The 25,812-nt window shown below is 38.8% G+C and overlaps 2 protein-coding genes across 2 annotated transcripts in view; both read left to right on the top strand.

Annotated features, from left to right (window-relative positions):
* Window positions 1-2,717: 2,717 nt before the first annotated feature.
* LOC127446036 (mpv17-like protein) lies at window positions 2,718-5,124 on the top strand. Its single transcript, XM_051706646.1, has 4 exons — window positions 2,718-3,219; window positions 3,297-3,367; window positions 3,455-3,484; window positions 3,554-5,124. Exons 1-4 carry the CDS (start codon window positions 2,916-2,918, stop codon window positions 3,731-3,733), a joined length of 585 nt encoding a protein of 194 aa, XP_051562606.1. The 5' UTR covers window positions 2,718-2,915; the 3' UTR covers window positions 3,734-5,124.
* Window positions 5,125-5,416: 292 nt separating this feature from the next.
* Window positions 5,417-25,812, top strand: part of bmerb1 (bMERB domain containing 1) — a 27,712-nt gene continuing 7,316 nt past the window's right edge. Inside the window, exons 1-2 of the mRNA XM_051706568.1 lie at window positions 5,417-5,617; window positions 13,174-13,294. Coding sequence (XP_051562528.1) covers window positions 5,530-5,617; window positions 13,174-13,294 — 209 coding nt within the window. The 5' untranslated portion in view covers window positions 5,417-5,529. The remainder of the gene's footprint in view (window positions 5,618-13,173; window positions 13,295-25,812) is intronic.

The following is a 25,812-nucleotide window of genomic DNA, read 5'->3' as shown; positions in this document are numbered from 1 at the left end:
AGCGAACCGTGCCCAACCGATCGAGCAACTCATCAACACGAGGCACTGGGTATGTATCAAATTTAGACACTGCGTTTACTTTTTTTTAATCCACACAGAACTGTACAGACCCGTCACTCTGCAACCAGGCTGGACCAATCGCTGTGGGATTCCTCTATTACTCCCATATCTAGCATTGCATCTAATTCTTCCCGAAATATTTTTTTTGTGTTCGGGCAGTCGGTAGGGACGGCTACGTACCACTACCCCTGGCTCGGTCTCGATGTGGTGCTGGATTAGGTTTGTACAACCCGGCAGAGGAGAAAACACGTCTGCAAATTCTTTCTGCAACCTCTGTGACTTGATACAGTGAGAGGTGGTCTCCACAAGTGACCTGGGCGACATGATTGGTTTTTGTGTTCACCTCTGGTTCGAGCTCCGCCCACTCCAGAACTACCATAGCCAACATCACAGGGACCGCCTCCCTCCATAATTTCAGGAGGTTGAGATGGTATATTTGATGTGCGCCCCCTCTATCGGTTCGTTTCACCTCATAATTGAGATCCCCCACTCGTCATGTGACCTCAAAGGGCCCTGCCACTTGGCAAGTAATTTGGAGCTCGATGTGGGGAGTAATATAAGCACTTTATCTCCCAGTGCAAATTCCCGTAGGTGAGTGCCCCTGTTATACAGTCGGCCCGGACGTTCCTGAGCTTGGAGCAAATTCTCCTGTGTTAGTTGACCCAGGGTGTGGAGTTTTGCTCTAAGATCAAGAACATACTGAATTTCGCTTTTTGAAGGTCCCTCCTCCCAAGTTTCCCGTACGACGTCGAGCACACCGCGAGGGTGCTGCCCATACAGCAGCTCGAATGGGGAAAACCCTGTGGAGGCTTGCGGGACCTCTCGCACTGCAAATAACAGGGGTTCGAGCCATTTATCCCAATTTCTAGCATCCTCAAGTACGAACTTACGAATCATATTTTTCAGGGTTTTATTAAATCGCTCCACCAACCCATCTGTTTGCGGATGGTAAACACTGGTGCGAAACGATTTAATACCCAATAATTTGTAGAGTTTGTGGAGTGTCCGTGACATAAATGTAGTGCCTTGATCAGTGAGAATGTCTTTTGGAATCCCCACTCGGGTGATATTTTGAAGAGTGCCTCCGCAACACTGCGTGCTGTGATGTTGCGCAGAGGCCCTGCTTCCGGATATCACATTGCATAGTCCACCAGAACAAGGACAAAGCGATGTTTGCGTGCTGACCGCTCTAATGGCCCAACGAGGTCCATGCCAATTCTTTCGAAGGGGACCTCGATTAACGGAAGGGGGCACAACGGCGCTCTTGGGGTAGCCGCCGGATTCACCAGCTGACATTCACGGCATGCCACCCACCACCTGCAAACATCCCCTGTGAATGCCCGGCCAATAAAAACAGGCCATTAGTCAGTTCAGTGTTTTCCTCTGCCCTAAGTGACCTGCCATTGGATTATAATGAGCCGCCTGGAATAACATTTCCCACTGACACTACGGCCCCGGCTCCGCCTCCCCTGTCAAAGCTTCGCACATTTCACATCTAGCAGCTTTCTTGCAGGACCCATCCACATATATTCCCTTTAATACATTTTTAAAGTCTGGCCAATTAGTTCCCAGAATTAGTGGATGGGTGAGGCGGGAACTAACCGCCGCCTCCACTCTATGTTTTTTCCATGAAATTTAACAACGAGGGTCACTGCAGGGTAGTTGTGAATATCCCCATGCACACACTTCACCCTCACCATTTTGTTTGTGCCCAAAGCCTCGTGTTGAACCAAACATTGGTGGATAGTGGTCTGGTTACAGCCTGTATCCATCAAGGCTTGATGTGTACTCCCCTTGACACTTACCGGTATTCTGTATGCTCCGGCTCGATCGGGGGCAGCCCGTGGAGTGTCGGGGATCCGGGCTACAGTTCCCAGCTCCATCATGGGGCATTGATCCCAGAAGTGTCCCGGATCCCCTCAGCTCCAGCAGGCTGGTCCAGGCTTTATGGCCGCACTTGTGTCAGCGGGTACATCCACCTGAGGGGGAGAGGTATGAGGCAGTGAATTCCCCAGGGGTGGGAACGAACCCCAGATAGCCACACCAACATGTGTGTGTGTGAGAGTGTGTGAGAGTGTGTGAGTGTGTGTGTATGTATGTGTGAGTGTGTGTGTAAGAGTGTGTGTGTGTGTTAATGTGTGTGTTTGTGTGTGCATCTGAGTGTATGTGCGTGCGTGTGTGTGTGTGGGGGGGGGGTGCAGGTTTAAGTGGTTAATGAGGACTTTTTTTTTGGTTACAAACTGGTAATTACAAGGGTATTATGCTATAAATGTGGTTTATGAGGACATTTCTAGTGTCCCCATAATTCAAATCACTTATAAAACATACTAAATGATGTTTTATTGAAAATGTAAAAATGCAGAAAGTTTTTACATAATACATTAATTGATTACAATTGTAGATTTTCAGGGGTTTAAATTTAAAATATCATCTTCCTTCTTTTATAACTTAAAATATATATAAAGAAATAAAAACAGCTCTAACCCTTCAAGCTCTTTTCAGCTGCAGCCTTTTTTTTTTTTTTTTTTTTTTTTTACAGCTTTGCTGGTCATATTGTTATTCTGGACATAATTCAAGTTAAACTTGTTTATATATTAGTTTGTTTTCTTCGTGTTACTTTGTTGATTATTTCAGGAAGAATGTTGTATGCTCCTCCTCGGTGGGCGGGGCGAGAGGAGAGTCTGCGCATGCGCGCGGTGAGTGAGTGAGTCACCTCTCCTGCTGCGGTCTGTCAAATTCCTGACGTGACGTCAGATACAGCGAATCAATCTACATTTCATCTAAAAATTGATTGAGGATGATAGTTCAGTTCTAGTCGCTCATGAATTGCGCGCGCTGGACTTGACGCAGCTGAGATGCGCGACGCGTTGTTAACGCCCGTCAGACGCTTCCCGTGGGCGACCAATGTGACCCTGTATGGGTGTCTGTTCGCAGGGGGAGATTTTGTCCACCAATGTTTCTCGCGTAAAGAACACATCGACTGGAGACACACGCGGAATGTGGCGGTAGTTGCTTTCAGTTTTCATGGCAACTTTAATTTCTTCTGGATGCGCTTTCTGGAGCGACGCCTCCCCGGGAACGCGCTACGGATGGTGCTGCGGAAACTGCTGCTGGATCAGACGCTCGCCGCGCCGCTCGCCATCAGCGCCTTTTATACAGGTGAACAAACGCAACAGTGTCACTGTATGAATGTGAACTTTATTTCAGCAGTTAATGTATTTGTGACGTCACTGCAGGTGTGAGTGTTCTGGAGGGCAGAGATGATGTTCTTCAAGACTGGAGAGAGAAATTCCTCAACACATACAAAGTGAGTTTCATTCAGTTATTATGATTCAGATTAATGATGAAATAAAACACGTCACATGTTCAGTGTTGTTTTTGTGTGTTTGTGCAGACTGGACTCTTGTACTGGCCGTTTGTGCAGGTAAATGATTTTCTCATTGAACCAACACAATCACATTTCTACTGAATCAGTCAGTTTGTTTCTCAACAGTTCCTGAATTTCACCTTTATTACGCCGCTGATCCGCACGGCGTTCACGGGCTGCTGTGGTTTCGTGTGGGCCGTGTTCCTCTGTTTCTCTCAGCGGACCGGAGACGGAACCGTGACGGCGGCGCTCGACTGGATTCATGACGTCAGACACAAACCGTCACAGGACAGCGGGGTTAAATGACGCGCCGCGGGGTCACATGTGATCTGAGATGGTGGTGATTCTGTTCCGTGTCTTTTGAACTCGGCAGCTCCTCTGTCTACATATAGTTTAAATAAAGTCCCTGAGATAATATTGAGATTTGAGCCATTATTTTGGTTTAGTCTGTTTCCTCCTGAATTGTACAACACATTATAATTTCATGTTTGATTGTCGTTCAGGTACACTTCCAGCAGAGATGAAACTTCTAATACTTTATAAAAACCACACACTTTTAATAGCATTTATATATTTACAGTATGTTTAATCACAGTAACAACATCTTGATAATGTTGATGAATATGTGACTTGGTTTCATGTAATATTTATATTGTCTGACTGTTCTGCACTAAAATCAGGCGCTTTATTTTCATTGTACAGTTACAAAATGAGATTCTTTTTGTGTGTACTCCACCAGGTTTCTGCATTAAATCTACATATTTAGAAGAGAGAAGTATTTATAAAAACTTGTAAATTAAAGTACAAACAATATTATTAAAATAATAGAAATAACAGAACTCAAGTTTATCATATATTTTAGCATTTACGATATTCTTATTGGCTTTTGGGCTGCTGCTCCTTTTAAATTTATAATCCTAAATACTTAATCGGGTTTTGGAAATTGAAATGTAGTTATTGGGTACAATAAATGTATGTGTTGATTTAATTTAGTTTGGGACAGTGGGGCATTAAAATTGTAGTTTGTGTTCTGCAGATTTCTCTGTGTGTTTCTGTTGAAATAAGTTTAACGCCAGAAATCTGATCATATATATATTCATATATATATATATATAGAGATGTGTGTGTGTGTGTGTGTGTGTGTGTGTGTGTGTGTGTGTGTGTGTGTGCATGTAGTCAGCTTTGCTTACGGTATATATTTGGCCTTTAATTTTATCATTATTTTATTTTAATTTGTAAATCTGTGCCAAAAAGCCAGTGAAAGTATTTCTCTGATAGATTTTCTCCTGTTTCATTTACAGTGTCTTGTTTTGCACAAATGTTTTGAGTGTACACTTAATCTAATAGAATCAAATTATTTACCAGGTTGTTATTTTATGACATGGTATTTGTTGTTTAGTAGAATGGTGTAATAGCTTGACAATACTAAATTAATAATTTACAAATATTGTCAGAAATATAATACAGCCTTAAACAGTATATTCTGTATTAAATGTAAATTATTTTTAACAGATGTTTTATAAAGCAACTTTAAGACATTTGGAATTAATAAAGAGTTCTGTAGACCGCATTTTTATGTGTTTTCAGATTAAAACTGATTCATGAGTGTTTTTCACTTTTTAATTTAAATAATGAAATGCATATAGGAATTAATATTGTTCTTGTTCTTAAGCGGAAATAAAGACGGAGAAAAAGTGTTTCCTAAACTCTGTTGATTTATAAACTGTACAGTACATAAATCACAAAAAATAGTTGCAGATGCTGAGATGAGATAGACTATTACTAAGAAAACCATCCACGAGCCTTCTCAGCGTGATTATCTAACATTTCTGACATTATTCGACCATAATCTTGCTACCTATATTATTAATATTGTTGTCACTAATAGAATGAAATAAAGAACATCAGATTTCTCGTGTTTCCTGTGTGTGGAGCGCTTCATCTTTTGTGCGCATGCGCTATGCAGCCCCTGACGTCACGGAGCATCATTGCATCAATATGTTCAGCTGTGCGGTAGAGCGCAAATAAGCGTGAAAAAGACGAGAGCGTGAATAAAATCACATACATCACAGATTTAATCAAAAATTACATCAACGTTTAATATGGATTTAAAAAAAGTCATTTTAGAGAATGAGAGGATGCAGAAAACCTACGGCGCTCTGCAAGAGACGAACCTGAGAACAGACAAAGGTGAGATCACATTTGATGATATTAGTGTTATTACATTTGATGATACTAGTGTTTTGATCACATCTAGTATTAGTGTTATTACATCTGATGATATTAGTGTTATGATCACATCTAATATTAGTGTTATTACATTTGATGGTATTATTGTTATGATCACATCTAATATTAGTGTTATTACATTTGATGATATTAGTGTTATGATCACATCTAATATTAGTGTTATTACATCTGATGATATTAGTGTTATGATCACATCTAATATTAGTGTTATTACATTTGATGATATTAGTGTTATGATCACATCTAATATTAGTGTTATTACATTTGATGGTATTAGTGTTATGATCACATCTAATATTAGTGTTATTACATTTGATGATATTAGTGTTATGATCACATCTAATATTAGTGTTATTACATCTGATGGTATTAGTGTTATGATCACATCTAATATTAGTGTTATTACATCTGATGGTATTAGTGTTATGATCACATCTAATATGAGTGTTATTACATCTGATGGTATTAGTGTTATGATCACATCTAATATTAGTGTTATTACATCTGATGATATTAGTGTTATGATCACATCTAATATTAGTGTTATTACATCTGATGATATTAGTGTTATGATCACATCTGATTACATTAGTGTTATGATCACATCTGATGATATTAGTGTTATGATCACATCTAATATTAGTGTTATTACATCTGATGATATTAGTGTTATTACATCTGATGATATTAGTGTTATGATCACATCTAATGATATTAGTGTTATTACATCTGATGATATTAGTGTTATGATCACATCTGATGATATTAGTGTTATGATCACATTTGATGATATTAGTGTTATAGATCACATCTGATGATATTAGTGTTATTACATCTGATGATATTAGTGTTATGATCACATCTGATGATATTAGTGTTATGATCACATTTGATGATATTAGTGTTATATTCACATCTGATGATATGAGTGTTATAGTCACATCTGATGATATTAGTGTTATAGATCACATCTGATAATATGAATGTTGTGATCACATCTGATGATATTAGTGTTATGATCACATCTGATAATATTAATGTTGCGATCACATCTGATGATATTAGTGTTATGATCACATCTAATATTAGCGTTATTACATCTGATGATATTAGTGTTATTACATCTGATGATATTAGTGTTATGATCACATCTAATATTAGTGTTATTACATCTGATGATATTAGTGTTTTATCACATCTAATATTAGTGTTATTACATCTGATGATATTAGTGTTATTACATCTGATTACATTAGTGTTATGATCACATCTGATGATATTAGTGTTATGATCACATCTAATATGTGTTATTACATCTGATGATATTAGTGTTATTACATCTGATGATATTAGTGTTATGATCACATCTAATGATATTAGTGTTATTACATCTGATTACATTAGTGTTATGATCACATCTGATGACATTAGTGTTATGATCACATCTGATGATATTAGTGTTATAGTCACAACTGATGATATTAGTGTTATTACATCTGATTACATTAGTGTTATGATCACATCTGATGATATTAGTGTTATGATCACATTTGATGATATTAGTGTTATAGACACATCTGATGATATTAGTGTTATAGTCACATCTGATGATATTAGTGTTAAGATCACATCTGATAATATTAATGTTGTGATCACATCTGATGATATTAGTGTTATGATCACATCTGATAATATTAATGTTGCGATCACATCTGATGATATTAGTGTTATGATCACATCTGATGATATTAGTGTTAAGATCACATCTGATAATATTAATGTTGTGATCACATCTGATGATATTAGTGTTATGATCACATCTGATAATATTAATGTTGTGATCACATCTGATGATATTAGTGTTATGATCACATCTGATAATATTAATGTTGTGATCACATCTGATGATATTAGTGTTATGATCAAATCTGATGATATTAGCGTTATTGCATCTGATGATATTAGTGTTATTACATCTGATTATATTAGTGTTATATTCACATGTAATATTAGTGTTATTACATCTGATGATATTAGTGTTATGATCACATCTGATGATATTAGTGTTATTACATCTGATGATATTAGTGATATAGTCACATCTAATATTAGTGTTATTCTATCTGATGATATTAGTGTTATGGTCACATCTGATAATATTAATGTTGTGATCACATCTGATGATATTAGTGTTATGATCACATCTGATGATATTAGCGTTATTACATCTGATGATATTAGTGTTATTACATCTGATGATATTAGTGATATAGTCACATCTAATATTAGTGTTATTGTATCTGATGATATTAGTGTTATGATCACATCTGATTGTATTAGTTATAGTCACATCTAATATTAGTGTCATTACATCCGATAATATTAGTGTTATTACATCTGATGATATTAGTGTTATATTCACATCTAATATGAGTGTTATTACATCTGATGATATTAGTGTTATATTCACATCTAATATGAGTGTTATTACATCTGATGATATTAGTGTTATGATCACATCTAATATTAGTGTTATTACATCTGATGATATTAGTGTTATGATCACGTCTAATATTAGTGTTATTACATCTGATGATATTAGTGTTATTACATCTGATGATATTAGTGTTATGATCACATCTAATATTAGTGTTATTACATCTGATGATATTAGTGTTATGATCACATCTAATGTTAGTGTTATTACATCTGATGATATTAGTGTTATTACATCTGATGATATTAGTGTTATTACATTGGATGATATTAGTGTTATAGTCACATCTGATGATATTAGTGTTATAGTCACATCTGATGATATTAGTGTTATTACATCTGATGATATTAGTGTTATTACATCTGATGATATTAGTGTTATATTCACATCTAATATGAGTGTTATTACATCTGATGATATTAGTGTTATTACATCTGATTACATTAGTGTTATGATCACATCTAATATGAGTGTTATTACATCTGATGATATTAGTGTTATGATCACATCTAATATTAGTGTTATTACATCTGATGATATTAGTGTTATGATCACATCTAATATTAGTGTTATTACATCTGATGATATTAGTGTTATAACATCTGATGATATTGGTGTTATTACATTGGATGATATTAGTGTTATAGTCACATCTGATGATATTAGTGTTATAGTCACATCTGATGATATTAGTGTTATGATCACATCTGATGATATTAGTGTTATTACATCTGATGATATTAGTGATATAGTCACATCTAATATTAGTGTTATTCTATCTGATGATATTAGTGTTATTACATCTGATTACATTAGTGTTATAGTCACATCTGATGATATTAGTGTTATTACATCTGATTACATTAGTGTTATGATCACATCTGATGACATTAGTGTTATGATCACATCGGATGATATTAGTGTTATAGTCACATCTGATGATATTAGTGTTATTACATCTGATTACATTAGTGTTATGATCACATCTGATGATATTAGTGTTATAGTCACATCTGATGATATTAGTGTTATTACATCTGATTACATTAGTGTTATGATCACATCTGATGATATTAGTGTTATGATCACATCTGATGATATTAGCATTATTACATCTGATGATATTAGTGTTATTACATCAGATTATATTAGTGTTATATTCACATGTAATATTAGTGGTATTACATCTGATGATATTAGTGTTATGATCACATCTGATGATATTAGTGTTATTACATCTGATGATATTAGTGATATAGTCACATCTAATATTAGTGTTATTGTATCTGATGATATTAGTGTTATGATCACATCTAATATTAGTGTTATTGTATCTGATGATATTAGTGTTATGATCACATCTAATATGAGTGTTATTACATCTGATGATATTAGTGTTATAGTCACATCTAATATTAGTGTCATTACATCTGATAATATTAGTGTTATTACATCTGATGATATTAGTGTTATATTCACATCTAATATGAGTGTTATTACATCTGATGATATTAGTGTTATGATCACATCTAATATTAGTGTTATTACATCTGATGATATTAGTGTTATTTAATCTGATGATGTTAGTGTTATGATCACATCTGATGATATTAGTGTTATTACATCTGATGATATTAGTGTTATTGAATCTGATGATATTAGTGTTATGATCTCATCTGATGATATTAGTGTTATTACATCTGATGATATTAGTGTTATGATCACATCTAATGATATTAGTGTTATTGAATCTGATGATATTAGTGTTATGATCACATCTGATGATATTAGTGTTATGATCACATCTAATGATATTATTGTTATGATCACATCTGATGATATTAGTGTTATGATCACATCTAATGATATTAGTGTTATTGAATCTGATGATATTAGTGTTATGATCTCATCTGATGATATTAGTGTTATTACATCTGATGATATTAGTGTTATTACATCTGATGATATTAGTGTTATGATCTCATCTGATGATATTAGTGTTATTGAATCTGATGATATTAGTGTTATGATCACATCTAATGATATTAGTGTTATTGAATCTGATGATATTAGTGTTATGATCACATCTGATGATATTAGTGTTATAGTCACATCTGATGACATTAGTGTTATAGTCACATCTGATGATATTATTGTTATTACATCTGATGATATTAGTGTTATGATCACATCTAATATTAGTGTTATTACATCTGATGATATTAGTTATAGTCACATCTAATATTAGTGTTATTGTATCTGATGATATTAGTGTTATGATCACATCTGAATATATTAGTGTTAAAGTCACATCTAATATTAGTGTCATTACATCCGATGATAGTGTTATTTCATCTGATGATATTAGTGTTATGATCACATCTAATATTAGTGTTATTACATCTGATGATATCAGTTTTATAGTCACATCTAATATTAGTGTTATTACATCTGATGATATTAGTGTTATAGTCACATTTAATATTAGTGTTATTACATCTGATGATATTAGTGTTATAGTCACATTTAATATTAGTGTTATTACATCTGATGATATTAGTGTTATAGTCACATTTAATATTAGTGTTATTACATCTGATGATATTAGTGTTATAGTCACATTTAATATTAGTGTTATTGTATCTGATGATATTAGTGTTATGATCACATCTGATTATATTAGTGTTGTAGTCACATTTAATATTAGTGTCATTACATCTGATTATATTAGTGTATAGCCACATCTAATATTAGTGTTTGTTATTACATCTGATGATATTAGTGTTATGATCACATCTAATATTAGTGTTATTACATTTGAAGATATTAGTGTTATGATCACGTCTAATATTAGTGTTATTACATCTGATGATATTAGTGTTATTATGCCTGATATTAGTGTTATTGTGACATTGATAATATAAGTGTTTTTTCCATTCTGATAAAAATTATCACATCTAATGATATTAGTGTTATTATGACATCTGATGTCAGTTATCACATAGAATATTATTAGTGTAATGACATCTGATAATATTCGTGTTATGATCGTATCTAATATTAGTGTTTTGACATTGATAATATTAGTGTTGTTATCACATCTGATTTTAGTGTTAATATAAGATGTGATAGTATTTTTATCATTAGATTTTATTTTTATACTGATCTTACATACTTCTTACTACATTCACTAATTGATGAGTCTTAGTGAATATGGACACTTTACTAATTTACATATCTACTTTTATAATATTATACACTCACTGAGCACTTTATTAAGAACACAATGGTTCTAATAATGTGCCCGATGTGGTCCTCTGCTGTTGTAGCCCATCCGCCTCAAGGTTCGACATGTTGTGCATTCTGAGATGCTATTCTGCTCACTACGATTGTACAGAGCGGTTATCTGAGTTACCGTAGACTTTATCAGTTCAAACCAGTCTGACCATTCTCTGTTGACCTATCTCATCAATAAGGTGTTTCCATACACAGAACTGCCGCTCACTGGATGTTTTTTGTTTTTGGCACCATTCGGAGTAAATTCTAGAGGCTGTTGTGTGTGAAAATCCCAGGAGATCAGCAGTTACAGAAATACTCAAACCAGCCCATCTGACACCAACAATCATGCCATGGTCCAAATCACTGAGATCACATTTTTCCCCATTCTGATGGTTGATGTGAACATTAACTGAAGCTCCTGACCTGTATCTGATTAGATAATCACATGAATAAGTAGGTGTACAGGTGTTCCTAATAAAGTGCTCATTGAGTGTGTATATGTGAATGTCATTGCATAACATAAAATATTAAAGCAAGTGTCATTTATTTGAAAGAAAGATAATACAAACACATTTTTTTCATGCAAAACATTTGACAAAAAGAAGTTTGTTTCAGTAATGGATTGGATTATATGAATTAATTCTTTCTAGGTGTTTCTTCTTCTGTTTGAGCATTGTTAATAAGCATTTAATTATCGTCATGATTCATCTTTATCGTCTCATCTTCATTATTGTTAATGAAATCAAAAACTCTTTGTCAATGAATATTTTCATCAGTAATTTCGTTGATGATTAACACTGTTAACGTCTCCTCTTTATCTCGTGGGAATTTTAAAACATTTAAGTGAATCAGAACATTTGACGGTTCAAGTAAATTAATTGGTTGAAAAAAAAATATGTAGTGTTGGGAATTTCAATTCATTTCAGTCTGTCTGTTTGTTTTAAATAAATAAAAAAATCACAGATTCAGTTGAGCTCCTTCATAAAAGTCACTGCGTCTTCATTCTTGATTCAAAATCTTTAGGTAACTGCAACAGCTTATCACTCTGTTTTCAGCTATAGAAAATAGTGTTTTATTACTTTAAAAAATATATGTTGTTTTTTGTTGTTTTGTTTTTTCAGTTTATGTTGCCATTCTAATCGATCATGTCTGATCTTGTCTGACACTATATGAGTCACTGCAATTAAATACGAACCCACCAATCAATGTCGGCCCTGAGCAAAGATTTGTGTAGGGTCCCCCATCAGTATGTTCATAACACTACTTATAATGTCTTTGACAGTGTGGGGGCCCCGTGGTGGATTGGGGGCCCTAACAACTTGCTTAGTTTGCCTATAGGGAGGACCGACACTGCCACCAACACAAGATGTGGGCCAGTCTGGTCTTAATAGAGCAGAGGTGATTATATTGACCCCGTAGCCAGGATCTGTGTACATTTAATTAATTAATTTTTAATTTGTGTAAAATTTCAGGTTTGTCCTGATCCTGAAGAATCATTTTGAAAGATTATGGAGGAAATAAATAAAAAAATGACAGCAATGTGAATCAAAGCAAGACCTCATGACATCATCCAGGCAGAAATGATGACCACAAAAAGCTTTTATGCTAAAAACTGTTTCCAGCATCTGTTTCAATAACGCTGTCCATGTTGGTGTTCCTGGACCTTCATATGTGTGTAATATTCCCAGTTTGAGGACACTGAGTCTCTGTCTGTCTGCAGGTCAGATGGACGTGTCGATGGTTGAGAGCTGCATGTCTCCAGACGAGATCGAGGTTGAAATGACTCGCATTCAGCGGCTACGTGAGGTGTTGGTGAGACGCGAGTCTGAACTGAGATTCATGTGAGTCACTGCAGCATTCAGTGTTGTAGTCGAGACCAGCTCATCTGAGTCCAGACCAGAGTAGGTTGAGTCCGAGTCGAGACAGAGACCGGTAAAGGCTGAGTCTAAGACAAGAGTTTTTTATGAATGTATTAAATAGTCTAAAGAACTATAGGCACATATATCAAATAAACCTAATTTATTTTAACATTTAACATTTCTGCTTTACAAAATACAGTATAACTGTACAATAACTAAAATGGGCCTAAAAACCAAACAATAATGTATGAACATTTTGATAATGTTTACACAGAAAGTGATATAAACATTTACATTCAATTTGTTAACAATTTCCTTCATTCATTGTAAGTCAAGTAAGCATTTCTGCAAGATTTCATCTCGGGGTATGCACAGAAATCTGATGATATTAGTGTTATAGTCACATCTAATATTTTTCTTCTTTCCAAAAACCATTGAATTCTGATTAGATTGAGAGAAGTATTTTTACATTTTCTTCAGTATGTGTAGCATTCATGTAACTTATGGCTAAAATATTTCTAAAAGACTAGAGGCCGTTCAGACCAATGCAGTGCAATGAACCCAGATAGCACACTTATGTCTCTGAGATGTCTGTTTTAGATCTTTTCATCTGGAAAGCATCTAACATCAGCTAAACATCTTAAAAAGATCAGATTTACAATCATTCTATATCATAAACGTCTCATTTGCGGAATGTCTTATTGACATCTGAGACATACATATTGTCATCGTCTTATAAATGTATCGCAGATGAGCAAACAATATAATCAAATAGATGTCTGGGTGTTGTACGTGTGCTATCAGGGAAAAGAGTATAACACAGGTGTCTCGAGACACGTTTTTAACAGTTTGTTAAACACTTGACAAAAGAATTTGTGCCGCTCCAGCATGAGAAGCCAAAAACACAGCGATACATAATGCAAAGTTCAAAGACATCCGTTTAGCATGTTTACAACTGAAAAACAGCATGGGTGGATGCAGCAACCCATTTGTGTGAACAATCCCGTATTAACAAGACACAGCACCAATGGAAGTTTCTCAAAGTTACCTCTCAAAGAAGCAGTCTTTTGTTGACTAGGTAAATATCCACCTTATCCAACGAACTAATTGGACTGAATAGCCAATAAATTCAGACCTTTTTACTAACCTGTTTGGCCAATTTGCTGAAAAGAACCGACTCAGTAGAATTATTTATTTGTGAACTGTGCATCACTAGTTTTGATTCTACTCCGCAGACCGAAATGCGGGACATGACGTCAAGTTATCTGATATTAGTCTCTGAGTAGTTCAAGATGGCGCCGAGTATGGCTGCTGCATTGCGAGCTCCGACACAATATTGCAGTTTTTTGTTTGTTTTGTCTACAATTCTTATGTTTTTTGTCTTGGATGTTGTCTGCCATATTGTCTATGATAGATAAACACTTCTGGACATTGGTTCTGCAATAGCACACCGAAAACTGGACTTTAAATACCTCAATGCCGACCCGCTGTTTTCAAACACGACAGCTAAGCCCTTTGTCTGGGCAGCCCAGCCGTGGAAACGCAGCCGGAAAAGGGGAAGGAGAGCTAGTGTTCTCATCAAACTAAGACGTCGCGCAAATCGACCCCCGCTACCCAGTATTCTACTGGCAAATTTTCAGTCTCTGGACAACAAGCTCTGCGAGCTGGATCTCTTTCCAACGAGAGACAAGGGACTGCTGCATTATCTGCCTTAGAGAAACTTGGATGTCTGCGGAGATTCCAGACTCAGCCATCGAACCTGCGGGGTTTTCCGTGCACTGAGCGGACAGAGTGAAAGACCTCTCAGGTAAAAGCAGAGGAGATGGTGTATGTTTTATGATCAACAAATCTTGGTGTGATCAGAGGAACGTACATTCTATCAAGTCTTTCTGCTCTCCTGATCTGGAATTTCTCATGCTTCTGTGTTGACCATTCTGGCTACCGAGGGAATTCACAGCGGTCATTATCACTGCTGTGTACATTCCCCAACAAGCCGACACAGACCGGGCACTCAAGGAACTGTATGGGAGTATAAGTGAGCAGGAAACCGCGCACCCTGAGGCCGTGTTCATTGTGACCGGGGACTTTAACAAAGCCAACTTCAAGTCAATAGCACCAAAATACTACCAACACCTCAGTTTCAACTCATGAGGGGACCGGGTTTTGGACCATTGCTACTCTCCCTTCCTTGATGGCTACAAATCCTTCCCCCACCCACCATTTGGCAAATCGGACCACTCTTCCGTTCTGCTTCTGCCCGCTTACAGGCAGAAACTGAAACAGGAAGCACCCACCCTCAGAACGATCCAGTGCTGGTCAGACCAATCAGATTCTACGCTACAAGACTGTTTTGATCACGTGGACTGGGAGATGTTCTGGTCCGCCTCTGATGACGACATCGATGTCTACACTGATACCGTAACATGTTTCATCCTGAAGTGCATAGATGATGTAGTACCGACCAAAACTATACAGATCTACCCGAACCAAAAACCGTGGATTAATAGTGATGTTCGTTCGCCACTTAATGCGCGGACCTCCGCTTTTAATTCCAGGAACACGGAGGAGCATAAACAAGCCAGTTATGGCCTATGCAAAACTATCAGAGCAGCCAAACGCCAGTACAGGGACAAGATTGAAGGACAGTTCAATACCACTGACTCTAGAAGCATGTGGCAGGGAATTAATATCATCACGGACTTCAAAGGGAATAAAAAATCCACCATGAACACCGCTGCCTCTCTCCCGGATGAGCTTAATACTTTTTATGCTAGTTTCGAGGGAAATAACACCGCCCTCGTGGAGAGAGCTCTCACGACTGAAGCTACAGAGGTTAGTTCACTCCCCGTCTCTGTAGCGGATGTAACCCAATTCTTCCGACGGGTGAATATCCGCAAAGCCGCGGGTCCAGACGGCATTCCGGGCCGCGTCATCAAAGCGTGCGCGAACCAACTGGCTGGTGTTTTTATGGACATTTTCAATATTTCCTTGTCTGTAGTCAGATTCAGAAGATTCAGAATCAGCTTTATTGCCAAGTATGCTTACACATAGAAGGAATTTGTCTTGGTGACAGGAGCTTCCAGTGTACAACAATACAAAAACAGCAGCAAGACATAGATAATAATAAAAAATAAAAAGTAATTATACACATACGTACAGACACACACATACATACATACACACACCCATACACATAGGTAGTGAAAATCTAATACAATCTGTTATCTGTTATGTACAGTCAAATACAAATCTGTTATGTACAGTGCAAATGTTTTTTTTGTTTGTTTTTTTTCAGAGGTTGGATGTGTTGGATAAATATAAAAAATACTAAACTGTGTATTGCACATAGTTATTGCTCAATGGGGCAATTTAACAGTTCATGAGATGGATAGCCTGAGGGAAAAAACTTTTCCTGTGCCTGACGGATCTGGTGCTCAGAGCTCTGAAGCGTCGGCCAGAAGGCAACAGTTAAAAAATGTAATGGGCAGGGTGAGTGGGATTATTCCAGCCTTTTTCCTCACTCTGGAAATGTATAGTTCTTGAAGGGGGGGCAGGGGGCAACCAATAATCCTCTCAGCAGTCCGAACTGTCCTTTGCAGTCTTCTGATGTCTGATTTCATAGCTGAACCAAACCAGACAGTTATTGAAGTGCAGAGGACAGACTCAATGACTGCTGAGTAAAACTGTATCAGCAGCGCCTGTGGCAAGTTGAACTTCCTCAGGGCCTTTCTCCCACTTCAGGTCCTGTGAGATGGTAGTGCCCAGGAACCTGAATGACTCCACTGCTGCCACAGTGCTGTTTAGAATGGTGAGGGGGGACAGTGATAGGGTGTTCCTCCTAAAGTCCACAATAATCTCCACCATTTTGAGCATGTTCAGCTCAAGGTTGTTTTGACTGCACCAGACAGCCAGCTGTTCAACCTCCCTTCTGTATGCAGACTCATTATCATCTCGGATGGGGCCGATGACAGTGGTGTTGTCTGCAAACTTCAGGAGCTTGACAGAGGGGTCCTTGGCGATGCAGTCATTGGTGTAGAGGAAGAAGAGTAGTGGGGAGAGCACACATCCCTGGGGGGCACCAGTGCTGATTGTACAGGTGCTGGAAGTGAGCTTCCCCCGTCTCACAAGCTGCTGCCTGTCCGTCAGAAAGCTGGTAATCCACTGACAGATAGACATGGGAACAGAGAGTTGGTGTATAGCTGGGATGATGGTGTTGAAAGCCGAACTGAAGTCCACTAAAAGGATCCTTGCATATGTCCCTGGTCTGTCCAGATGTTGCAGGATATGATGCAATCCAGTGTTGACTGCTTCATTCACAGAGTTTGCTCGATAAGCAAATTGAAGGGGATCTAGAAAGGGTCCAGTGATGTTCTTCAGGTGGGCCAACACCAGTATCTCAAATGATTTCATGACCACAGATGTCAGGGCGACAGGTCTGTAGTCATTAAGTCCTGTGATTTTTGGTTTCTTTGGGACAGGAATAATGATTGAGCGTTTGAAGCAGCATGGGACTTCACACTGCTCCAGTGATCTATTGAAGATCTGTGTGAAGATGGGGGCCAGCTGGTTAGCACAGGATCGAAGACATGCTGGTGAGATGCCATCTGGGCCTGAAGCTTTTCTCGTCTTTTGTTTCTGAAAGACCGGCTCACATCATCTTCACAGATCTTAAGAGCAGGTTGAGTAGCAGGAGGGGGGAGGAGGGGGTTGCAGGAGGTGTTGGTGTTTGTGTGAAGTGAAGGTCAGAGTGGGTGTTGGGTGTGAGATTGGGACTTTCAAATCTACAGTAGAACACATTCAGGTCGTCAGCCAGTTGTTGGCCACCACAGGGTTGGGGGTAGGAGTCCTGTAATTTGTGAGTTGTTTCATGCCACTCCACACTGATGCAGGGTCGTTAGCTGAAAACTTGTTTTCCAGCTTCTCAGAGTATCTTCTTTTAGCCACTCTGATGTCCTTGTTCAGTGTGTTCCTGGCCTGATTGTACAAGACTTTATCCCCACCCCTGTAAGCATCCTCTTTGGCCTGATGAAGCTGCCTGAGCTCTGCTGTAAACCACGGTTTGTCATTGTTGAACTTTAAATAAGTCCTAGTAGGAATGCACATATCCTCACAGAAACTGATATAAGATGTAACATTATCTGTGAGCTCGTCCAGGTCAGTGGCTGCAGCCTCAAAAACACTCCATCCATGCAGTCAGAGTAGGCTTGTAGTTCCCGCTCTGCTTCACTGGTCCATCTCTTTACAGTCCTTACTACTGGCTTGGTTAATTTTAACTGTAATTTGTGCCTGTAGGTTGGAAGAAGATGAACCAGACAGTGATCAGAGAGTCCCAAAGCTGCTCTAAGGACAGAGCGATATGCATAGTTTATTGTTGTGTAGCAATGATCCAGTATGTTCCTGTCTTTGGTGGGACATGTAATGTGCTGTTTGTATTTGGGCAATTCACGTGTGAGATTTGCTTTGTTAAAATCCCCAAGAATAATAATAACTGAGTCCAGGTATTGTTGTTCTGTGTCTGTGATTTGATCAGCCAGCTGTTGCAGCGCGGCATTCAAACACGTTTGGCGCGATATACACACTCACCAGAATAAACGAGGAAAATTCATGCGGAGAGTAGAAAGGCTTACAGTTAATAAAGAGCGCTTCCAAATTAGGACAGCACATCCTCTTTAACGTTGTTACATCTGTACACTAACCTTCACTGATGTAAAAGCATGTTCCACCACCTCTCGTTTTCCCCGTTAACTCCGCGATGCGATCCGCTCTGAAAAGTTGAAAGCCTGGCAGATGTAATGCACTGTCCGGAATGACTTCACTCAGCCAGGTTTCAGTGAAGGAGAGGAGATGTAGTTCGTCCATTTTGTTAGGAAGAGAGCGGAGATTCGCTAAGTAAATACTCGGCAGCGCTGTTCGAAATCCGCACCAACGGAGTTTGACCAGCATGCCTGCTCGTCTCCCGTACCTGCGTCTCTTGAACAGCAGGGCTGCGCCTCCAACTAAAATGTCCAGCAAAACGTCTGAATATTCAAAAACCAGGAAAATATTGTCTGGTATATGCTGTCGAATGTTCAGCAGTTTGTCTCTGGTAAAACTGACTGGAAAAAGATTACTAAACACAGGACAAACAAACAAAAACAACAAAACAATAGGAGCGCTCTACACTGAGGCAGCCATCCACGGCGCCATCATGATATCATTGTACCCACGTGCTTTAAATTGTCCACCATTGTGCCTGTACCAAAGCAATCCAAAATCACTTGTTTAAATGACTGGCGTCCTGTTGCTCTGACCCCCATCATCAGCAAATGCTTTGAGAGACTAATCAGAGATTACATCTGCTCTGTGCTGCCTCCATCACTGGACCCATTGCAGTTTGCTTACCGCAACAACCGCTCCACTGATGATGCCATTGCATCTACAATACACACTGCTCTCTCCCACCTGAAAAAAAGAACACTTATGTGAGAATGCTGTTTGTAGACTATAGCTCAGCATTCAACACCATAGTGCCCTCCAAGCTTGATGTGAAACTCCGGGCTCTGGGCTTAAACAGCTCGCTGTGCAGCTGGATCCTGGACTTCCTGTCAAGCAGATGCCAGGTGGTTAGAATGGGCAGTAACATCTCCTCATCACTGACCCTCAACACTGGAGCCCCACAGGGCTGTGTTCTCAGCCCACTCCTGTATTCCCTGTACACACATGACTGTGTGGCAACACATAGCTCCAATGCCATCATTAAGTTTGCTGATGATACGACAGTGGTAGGTCTGATCACTGACAATGATGAAACAGCCAACAGAGAGGAGGGGCAGGAGCACAACCTCTCCCTCAACGTCAGTAAGACCTAGGAGCTTGTGGTGGACTTCAGGAGAAAAGACAGAGAACACAGTCCCATCACCATCAATGGAGCACTGGTGGAGAGAGTCAGCAACTTCAAGTTCCTCGGTGTCCACATCACTGAGGAACTCACATGGTCTGTCCACACTGAGGCCGTTGTCAAGAAGGCTCACCAGCGCCTCTTTTCTTCTTGAGACAGCTGAGGAAGTTTGGAATGAACCACCACATCCTCACACGGTTCTACACCAGTACTGTAGAGAGCATCCTGACTGGCTGCATCACTGCCTGTTACAGCAACAGCACCGCCCTCAACCGCAAAGCCCTGCAAAGGGTGGTGCGAACTTCCAGACACTTCATCGAAGGTGAGCTTCCCTCCCTCCAGGACATATATACCAGGCGGTGTGTGAAAAAAAACTCAGAGAATCATCAGAGACTTCAGCCACCCAAGCAGGCGGTATCGCAGCATCAGGACCCGCACCAGCCGACTTCATGACAGCTTCTTCCCCCAAGCAGTCAGACTTTTGAACTCTTGATCGCTCATGATCAATATACATCAGCACTGCACTTTATTAATCTTATTATCTCACAATGGACTGTCATAAATTATATTCTCTCTTAACAACACACTGGCAACTGACTATCAACCCACAGCCTGAATGTCAATACAGCACAATACAACCTAATGTATATTTTGTATATAATATTTTTATTGTATACTGTGTATTCTATATTGTGTGTATGTGTATTCTATATTATGTGTATTGTATACTGTACATTGTATATTATTATTTGTATATTGTGTTGTGTGTAATTATGTGTATATTAGATATGTAAAATGTGTTGTGTAAATCTGATGTTTAAATTTGTAAATTGTAAATTGGTATATGACTGCTATGTTGCTCGGAACTGCACCCAAGACTTTAACCCACTGTTGCTCTTGAAATAAAGTGATTTGATTTGATTTGATTGATTTGATATTATCAGTCAAAAATGTCAAATTGCGGATGTCACGTGCTGCCATGCAGGAAGCGGACATGTGAGCGACGAGCTCTGTGCACTTTGCAAAATGTTTTGTTATTTTCATGTTATAATCTGGTGAAATTTGATACACCCAGTTACACATTTGATCTTTGAGGTAAAACATGGCAAAGAAGTCAAAATCCTCGGGCTCTGGAGACATTAAAAGACACTTACGTGTTCAGGATGAAAGCCCCGACAGGCCTACAGACCGGGGACTCGATTTGGATGGCTCGGCAGGAGAGGTGATCCAGCGTCAGTTGTCCAACATGTTGGTGATGCTGATGAAGGTTTTTGCTGACGTGGAGGATCTCGCTGTAATACGTAGATCGATTACGGAAATGAAAATAAAATTCTCTGAGTTAGTTACAAGAGTGACTGATGTAGAGAGACGAATCAATTGTCTGGAATCTTCGGAGAGGGAATTAACTGCTAATCCGCCTGTGACCAAAGTTGATTTGGAACATCTCTTTGAAAAGCTTGAAGATTTTGAGAATAGAAGCCGCAGGAATAACGTTCGAATTGTTGGAATTCCTGAGCATGAGGAGGGCAGAGAAATGGTGAAATTCCTAGACGAGCTTTTCCCGAGTCTGCTCGACATAACAGGCCATAAACTGGAAATCGAGCGAGCTCACAGAGTTCCAGCTCACAGATTTGCTGAGGGAGAAAGGCCCCGATCAATTCTGGCCAAATTTCTGAGATCACCCGATAAAGATCTTGTGTTGCGCCAGGCAGGGAGCAAAGGAAAGTTTTCTTGGAAGAACCATAATATTTTCTTGTTCCCGGACTTTGCGAGTTCGACAAGAAAGAAACACGATCGATTCAAGGAATGTAAGAAACTCTTACATCAGCGAAAGATCACTTTTGCTCTTATGTTTCCGGCCAAATTGAGAATAGAAATGAAGGTCGGTTGCAAAGTATTTACATGTCCCAATCAGGCAATGTCTTTTATTGAATCAATGGGTGAGTAAACCATTGAGTGTTTCTCATGTGAGTGGGTCGACTCGCTGTACTTACTCTGGCTTTTGAGGAAGCTGGGCGTCATTTTGGTTTCCTTTTGCTTTTTGCGTTGGCTCCGCCGAGCGGCTGGAGCTTGTTTTGTGAATAACACTTTTCCTTAAAGAAACTTTTGCATTGACGGCAGATTACTTTTGCATTGAAGTTCCCGGCCAATTTGAGAGTGGACACTACGGATGACTGCAAAATATCTACATGCTCACACAAAGGTCTTTGATAAAGTTGAGGGATTGTGTAAGTCATGGTATATACTTTTATGTGGCCTCCGAGTGAATTGACTCGACCATCCGGGGAACCGGGATGCCGGTTTTGTTTCTTTTTGTATTGGTTCCGTCTAGCGGCTGGAGCTTGTTCTATTGAACAACACTCCTTTGGAACAGCTGTGGATTAATCTGTTCGTTCTTCGTGCTTATTCCTCCTGCTGGCTGTAGTTTGTTTTGTTGAGTATTTTTACGGGACATTGGAATGATTACGTCATCCGCTGAACTCATAACAGCCGGCTCACGGGACCTGGGTAGCTCAGTGGTAAAATACGCTGACTACCACCCCTGGAGTTCGCTAGTTCGAATCCCAGGGCATGCTGAGTGACTCCAGCCAGGTCTCTTAAGCAACCAAATTGGCCCGGTTGCTAGGGAGGGTAGAGTCACATGGGGTAACCTCCTTGTGGTCGCTATAATGTGGTTTGTTCTCGGTGGGGCGCATGGTGAATTGAGCGTGGTTGCCGCGGTGGATGGCGTGAAGCCTCCACACGCGCTATGTCTCCATGGCAACGTGCTCAACAAGCCACGTGATAAGATGCGCGGGTTGATTGTCTCAGACACGGAGTCAACTGGGATTCGTCCTCCGCCACTCGGACTGAGGCGAATCACTAGGCGACCACGAGGACTTAGAGCGCATTGGGAATTGGGCATTCCAAATTGGGAGAAAAAGGGGAAAAATCCCCCCAAAAAAATAAAATAAATAAAAAAATAACAGCCGGCTCACTGAACATTTGTTTGTCTTTCCAAGGAATCGGAACGGTTTTATATCAGCTGGAATTTGTTTTGTGGAAGATCACACCTTTGAGACAGTTCTGTGAATGAATCTACACGTTCTTTGTGTTCATTCTTCCTATTGGCTGGGGTTTATTTTAGAAAGTTTTTTCTGTTATGTAAATTTGCCTACAAATTTGTGAGGCATAATTGAGCAATCCGATGGCAAAGTTGTCATGGGGGCTCGTGGGCATTCATGGACCTTTTGAGTTTAGAGGGATTGTCGCCGGTTGGCACTTTCGTGCGCGGGGTTAATGCGTACGTTTTTCTTTTTTCTGTTTGTTTTGTTCGGGAGGAAGTTCGGGGTTTGTTTGTTTCACTAAATGGGAATGTGGTCTATATAATCTTGTTTTTGACACACAATTTATTTTTTCTACTATATCAAAATGTCAAATGTTAATATGAGTGTACTATCTCTCTCCACGTGGAATGTAAATGGGTTGGGGCACCCCTACAAAGGGGTTATTTATTTTCTTAAATGTAAGAAATATGATATAGTGTTTCTTCAAGAAACACATCTCTCCCCGCAGGAAGCTGAAAAATTTGGGAAGATATGGGGTGGACATGTTTTCTTTAGTGCTGGCTCGAGTAAGAGCAGGGGGAGTCATTACACTGATAAATAAACATCTACAATTCAAATGTCTCAATCAGATTAAAGATAAATTAGGAAGAGTCATTATTGTTTTAGCTGAAATTTAAGGGCAAAGGTTGATTTTGGCTAATATTTACACACCTAACGCTGATGATCAGGGCTTTTTTATAGATCTTGAAGGGATGTTGCAAGCCGCTGGCACCCCTCATGATATAATATTGTGAGGAGATTTTAATATTTTGATGGACTCAGTCCTTGATCATAGTGAAGCAAAAGTGTGTAAACCCCCTAGAGCAACACTGACGCTTCACAGGATGTGTAAAAATCTTGGTCTTGCAGATATTTGGAGACTTTTGAACCCATCTGGGAGGGACTATAAATTTTTTTCATCAGTCCATAAGATTTATTCTAGAATAGATTTTTTTTTTTTTATATCCAAATCCCTCATTTCATCTGTTGTTGATTGCTCAATTGGAAATATCTTAGTCTCAGATCACGCCCTGGTGAGTTTAGAGGTGTTGCCATATACAGAGAAAAAGAAATCATATAGTTGGCACCTTAATGTGTCCCTTTTGCAAAATCCTGAGTCAAAATAATGAGTCTTTTTCTACCATTCCCTCTGTGAAATCTGTGAGTGGTGAAATTTTTACCTCAGCCATTGATATTAATAATGCTTTTAAAGAATTCTACTTTGATCTCTATAGTTCCACGTCTTCGTCTACTGATGGAGATATTAGAAACTTTGTGGAACCATTAGAACTTCCGAAACTGACGACTGAGCAAAAAACAATTCTTGATTCTGAGATAACCTTGGAGGAGCTTGACGAGATAATTAAGGCCTTGCCTACAGACAAGTCCAGACAAGTTTAGATCTTATGCTACAGAACTGGCTCCACTTTTGTTAGAAGTTTATACGGATTCATTAAAGAATGGAAAGCTTCCACCAACCATGACACAAGCCCGGATCAGTCTGATTCTTAAAAAGGACAAAGATCCAAACGAGTGTAAGAGTTACCGTCCAATTTCCGTGATCCAGTTAGACGTAAAAAATTCTGGCTAATCGATTAAGTAGTTATGACATCACTTATACATATCGATCAGGTGGGGTTTATTCGAGGCCGTAGCTCTTCTGATAAAATTAGGCGTCTCATTAATATCATGAGGTCAGTAGCGAATGATCAATCTCCGGTCGCTGCCATCTCACTTGACGCCAAAAAGGTGTTTGATATGGTAGAATGGGATTATTTTTTTAAGATTTTGGAAATGTATGGATTCAGGAGTACATTTATTGTTTGGATTAAGTTACTTTATAGACACCCAGTAGCAGCGGTACAAACAAACTGATTCATTTCAGATTATTTTACTCTGGATAGGGGCACTCGACAGGGTTGACCTCTTTCCCCATTATTGTTCTGTCTTGCCCTGGAAACATTAGCAGCCGCGATAAGAAAGGAGGATGATTTTCCAGGGGTGATGGTGGGAGGTGTGGCGCATAAGCTTTTGCTTTCCTCAGATGATATTTTATTATTCGTCTCCGACCCCACTAGATCTATGCCTTGCCTCCACAGAATTATTAATTCCTTTTCTAAGTTCTCAGGATACAGAGTTAATTGGTCTAAATCTGAAGCTTTGGCTCTGACAGCGTACTGTCCAGTAACGGCTTTTCAACCGGTCGCCTTCCAGTGGCCCAAACAGGGCATTAAGTATTTGGGAATTTTATTCCCAGCAAATTGGTCTGATTTAGTCAGAGTTAATTTTGACCCTTTAATAAAAAGATTTTTGAGTGATGTGGGCAGGTGGGCTTCATTACATTTATCTATGATTGGGAAGGTTAATGTTATTAAAATGAATTGTATTCCAGAATTCAACTACCTGCTACAATTTCTCCCTGTAGATGTCCCCCTCTCTTATTTCAAGCAATTTGATCAGCATAGCGAAGCCCTTCATTTGGAATGGTAAACGTCCCAGATTGCATTTCAGTAAGTTACATAGGCCGATTGACAAAG

The sequence above is a fragment of the Myxocyprinus asiaticus genome, chromosome 9 (assembly GCF_019703515.2).
Source record: "Myxocyprinus asiaticus isolate MX2 ecotype Aquarium Trade chromosome 9, UBuf_Myxa_2, whole genome shotgun sequence".
NCBI classification, from domain to species: Eukaryota; Metazoa; Chordata; class Actinopteri; order Cypriniformes; family Catostomidae; genus Myxocyprinus; species Myxocyprinus asiaticus.
This window is presented reverse-complemented; position numbering and strand designations above follow the sequence as displayed.

Coding starts and splice junctions, on each gene's coding strand:
- LOC127446036 (XM_051706646.1), top strand. CDS start 2,916: ATGCGCGACGCGTTGTTAACGCCCGTCAGACGCTTCCCGTGGGCGACC. Junction 3,220..3,296: donor CATCAGCGCCTTTTATACAG/GTGAACAAACGC, acceptor ACGTCACTGCAG/GTGTGAGTGTTCTGGAGGGC. Junction 3,485..3,553: donor TGTACTGGCCGTTTGTGCAG/GTAAATGATTTT, acceptor GTTTCTCAACAG/TTCCTGAATTTCACCTTTAT.